At 42.4% G+C, this 4,535-nt stretch overlaps 1 protein-coding gene across 1 annotated transcript; it reads left to right on the top strand.

The window, feature by feature from the left end:
• Nucleotides 1-3,317: 3,317 nt before the first annotated feature.
• Nucleotides 3,318-4,322, top strand: LOC115402363 (trace amine-associated receptor 1-like). The gene is made up of 2 exons (XM_030110871.1): nt 3,318-3,645; nt 3,718-4,322. Exons 1-2 carry the CDS (start codon nt 3,318-3,320, stop codon nt 4,320-4,322), a joined length of 933 nt encoding a protein of 310 aa, XP_029966731.1.
• Nucleotides 4,323-4,535: the final 213 nt, after the last annotated feature.

Below are 4,535 nucleotides of genomic sequence, written 5' to 3'. Positions count from 1 at the left end.
CGTTTAACTTTTTCCACATTTTGTTATGTTACAGCCTTATTCCAAATCGGATTCAATTATTATTTTCCCTTAAAATTCTACACATAACACCCCATAATGACAAAATGAAAAAAGTTTTTTTGAGAGTCTTGCAAATTTATTAAAAAACAAAAAACAAAGAAATTACATGTACATAAGTATTCACAGCCTTTGCCATGAAGCTCTAAATTGAGCTCATGTGCATCCTGTTTCCACTGATCATCCTTGAGACGCTTCTACTGCTTAATTGGAGTCCACCTGTGGCAAATTCAGTTGATTGGACCTGATTTGGAAAGGCACACACCTGTCTATATAAGGTTCCACAGTTGGCAGTGCATGTCAGAGCGTAAACCAAGCATGAAGTCAAAGGAATTGTCTGTAGACCTCCGAAACAGGATTGTGATGAGGCACAAGTCTGGGGAAGGGTACAGAAAAATTCCTGCTGCTTTGAAGGTCCCAATGAGCACAGTGGCCTCCATCATCCGTAAATGGAAGACATTTGGAACCACCAGGACTCTTCCTAGAGCCGGCCGGCCATCTAAACTGAGCAATCGGGGGAGAAGGGCCTTAGTCAGAGAGGTGACTAAGAACCCCATGGTCACTTTGTCACAGCTCCAGCGTTCCTCTGTGGAGAGAGGAGAACCTTCCAGAAGGACAACCATCTCTGCAGCAATCCACAAATCAGGCCTGTTTGGTAGAGTGGCCAGACGGAAGCCACTTCTTAGTAAAAGGCACATGGCAGCCCGCCTGGAGTTTGCCAAAAGGCACCTGAAGGACTCTCAGACCATCAGCAAAAAAATTCTCTGGTCTGATGAGACAAAGATTGTACTCTTTGGTGTGAATGCTCGGCGTTTTGTTTGGAGGAAACCAGGCACTGCTCATCACCAGGCCAATACCATCCCTACAGTGAAGCATGGTGGCGGTAGCATCACACTGTGGGGATGTTTTTCAGCAGCAGGAACTGGGAAACTAGTCAAGATAGAGGGGAACATGAATGCAGCAATGTACAGAGACATCCTGGATGAAAACCTGCTCCAGAGCGCTCTTGACCTCAAACTGGGGCGGCGGTTCATCTTTCAGCAGGACAACGACCCAAAGCACACAGCCAAGATAGCAAAGAAGTGGCTTCAGGACAACTCTGTGAATCTCCTTGAGTGGCCCAGCCAGAGCCCGGACTTGAATCCAATTGAGCATCTCTGGAGAGATCTGAAAATGGCTGTGCACCGGCGCTCCCCATCCAACTTGATGGAGCTTGAGAGGTGTTGCAAAGAGGAATGGGCAAAACTGCCCAAAGATAGGTGTGCCAAGCTTGTGGCATCATTTTCAAAAAGACTTGAGGCTGTAATTGCTGCCAAAGGTGCATCAACAAAGTATTAAGCAAAGGCTGTGAATACTTATGTACATGTGGTCTCTCAGTTTTTTATTTTTAATAAATTTTCAAGAATCTCAAAAAAACTTTTTTCATGTTGTCATTATGGGGTGTTGTGTGTAGAATTTTTAGGGAAAAAATGAATTGAATCCAATTTGGTATAAGACTGTAATATAACAAAATGTGGAAAAGGTAACGTGCTGTGAATACTTTCCGGATGCACTGTATTTGATGAATTGTACAATTTTTATTGTAAAAATATACTTCTTGCAAAATTCTGGCAAAAAAACCCCCAAAATGTTCCTGTCCCCAGCTGGGGGCAGAATGATCATTACAGCATACTTTTGAATTCATTTATTGTATTTTGTGCATGATGCGATTAATCGTGATTAAAAAATTTAATCGTTGCCCGGCACAAAATGTATATATACATATGTATATATATGTATATGTATGTATGAGTCTTATTTTGTATCAAAGTGGGAAAATTTACAAGTTCAGCAGGGGATTAAAAAAATATTTCCCCCATTGTAGAAGCTCCGATTAAAACTATCAAACTAGCTTTAGCCTCAGAGTCATACTGTTTCAGTGAGTTGTAAAAACATCCATCCATCCATCCATCCATTTTCAGCCACCTGTCAATCTCCATCCTTCCCCTAATCTTGAACAAAACCACAAGATACTTGAACTTCTAAACTTGGGCCAGGGTCTCTCAACCAACTTCCGATTTGGAGGGGCCGACCCTCATCCCCGCCGCTTTACACTCAACTGCAAAATGCCCTTGTGCCTGCTGTCGGTCCATATTCAATGAGGCCAACAAGACAACATCATTTGCAGACTCCTAACTCCCCCCCCTGGATCCAAGGTTGGAATATCAGTCGAATACTCTACTCCGGTACTGAGGAGAGTGAAGGTACTCAAGACGAATCTCATCCACCCCTGGTGTCTTGCCACCGAGGAGCTTACCAACCATCTCGGTGACTCCAGCTTGGGTGATAGATGAGTCCACCTATGAGTTCTCAGCCTCTGCTTCCTCCGTGGAAGACATGGCATCTGACTGAGGAGATCCTCAAAGTATGCTGTCCACCATCCCATAATGTCCCCAGTTGACGTCAGCAGCTCCCCTCTTGAGGCGTGGAACAGTTTGCCAGAATTTCTTCCAGACTGACCATCTATTTTTATTGGCCTCTGAATTCTCCCAGACCCGGGTTTTTGTCTCCACAACCCCTCGGGCTGCAAGTCGCTTGGCCTGTTGGTACGTGTCTGTTACTTTGGAAGACCCTTGAGCCAGCAAACATTTAAAAACATGTATAATGTAACAGCTACAGAGGAAAGTTTCTTGAATATTTCATTCTATTTTGCCCCAGAAGGATTTATTAAAATTAGCCTTTTGTTGATAATGTAGTATTTTTTTGCAGTCATTTTGGTTCATTCAAAGTATCAACATTGTTATCAAGTAGATGCTTTCTCACAACAAAGAAAATGTTAAAAGTCACCTTTAAGATGCATTATACCACTACTGACACTGTTGACTTGAGGTGAAATTGAGGTGTGTGTTGCCCCTGAACAAAAATGACTTTCACAAAATGATCTAAATAATTAGAAAGGACCACAAAGTAAAGTAAAAACTGTACTAAATACTTGAAAAGTTACTGACCAATGTGAATCATGTTGTTGTCTGCAGTGACCTGTCATTGGACAGTTATGGTCCAGGGGGAGGAGCTGAGTAAATGTCAACAGTATTAATTTGTGTGTGTGAAATTGTGGCAGTCAGCAGTCAGGGAGTGTCTTATCTCTTATGAATTTCATTCAAACCATCATGTAGCCTGATCAGTCAGTCAAACCTCATCCTGAAGAGAATCTCTCCTTTGTTTGTTGTAAATGTGCTTTGTTGAAATTAACAAGCAGCAGATTGTGGACTGAAAGAAGCATGAAGGCTGGAAACATCCTCAACGGGACTGATAACACCACAGTGCACTCCTGTAAAGAGGCAGAGACTGCTGCTTGCATCATGGCCATCAGCCCTTCAACAATACGTCTGTTTTTATATATGTTCATTGGAGGTTCTCTTTCACTTGTGACGATAAGCGGTAACCTTCTGGTAATCACCTCCGTGGCTTACTTCAAACAGCTCCACACTCCTACTAACTACCTCATTCTCTCCCTGGCTGTGGCCGACCTGCTCGTCGGGGCCGTGGTGCTGTTGTTTAACATGGCACTAACCGTCAAGTCATGTTTGTATTTTGGGAATTTGAGCTGCAAAATGCGACGGAGTGTTGACATTTCTCTTGTGACTACATCAATTCTCAACCTCTGTTGTATTTCTATTGACAGATACTACGCTGTGTGCCAGCCTCTGACATACAGATCCAAAATAAATGACTCTGTTGTTCTCCTCATGATCTTGGGAAGCTGGTCCGCTTCTGCTCTCTCTGGATTTGGAATTATGTTTGTGGGTCTCAGAAACCTTGTTTGTGAAGGAAGATGTTTCATATTTCACATCCCAAAATCAAACACAGTTGGCTTGATCGTGTCATTTTACATTCCAGTCATGATAATGCTTTGTATCTACCTGAAAATTTTCTCTGTGGCACAGAAACAAGCACGATGCATTCAGAACGCAACATGTCAGGCCAAAAAATCAATAGTTAAAGTCAATAAGACGGAAAGGAAAGCCACAAAGACTCTGGCTGTTGTCTTGGGTGTTTTCCTCTTCTGCTGGTCTCCTTTCTTTCTCTCTCTCACCATCAATCCCATGACCGACTATGTGATCCCCTCAGCTCTCATTGAGACCTTTTCTTGGCTCAGTTGGTCCAATTCAATGCTTAATCCGTTTGTGTATGGATTCTTTTACAGCTGGTTCAGATCAGCCTTCAGGATCATCATCTCTGGGAAAATATTCAAAGGCAATTTTAAAAACACAAAATTGTTGTAAGTGACTGACTCACCAGCTTAAACCTACAGTGTATGTTCAAGGCTGTGGTTAACATTAAAGCATGAAGACATTTCATTTTTGAGTTGGCTGAGTTTTCGTGTCCTGTGTCTGCTCCAATGTATCGTATTTTCAAGTTCAGTGTTGTTTTTGGCAGCCTATTTTGATTTAGTTTTAGTCTTAGTCTTTTGGACGAAATGCTTATTAGTTTTAGTC

Source organism: Salarias fasciatus, chromosome 15 (genome assembly GCF_902148845.1).
Source record: "Salarias fasciatus chromosome 15, fSalaFa1.1, whole genome shotgun sequence".
NCBI classification, from domain to species: domain Eukaryota; kingdom Metazoa; phylum Chordata; class Actinopteri; order Blenniiformes; family Blenniidae; genus Salarias; species Salarias fasciatus.
Note: the sequence above shows the minus strand (reverse complement) of the source record. Positions and strands in the feature narration are given on the sequence as shown.

Bases quoted from the DNA above. Each gene is read 5' to 3' on its own strand.
- LOC115402363 (XM_030110871.1), top strand. From the start codon at position 3,318: ATGAAGGCTGGAAACATCCTCAACGGGACTGATAACACCACAGTGCAC. The intron at 3,646-3,717 runs GCAAAATGCGAC...GTATTTCTATTG, and splicing joins GTATTTTGGGAATTTGAGCT to ACAGATACTACGCTGTGTGC.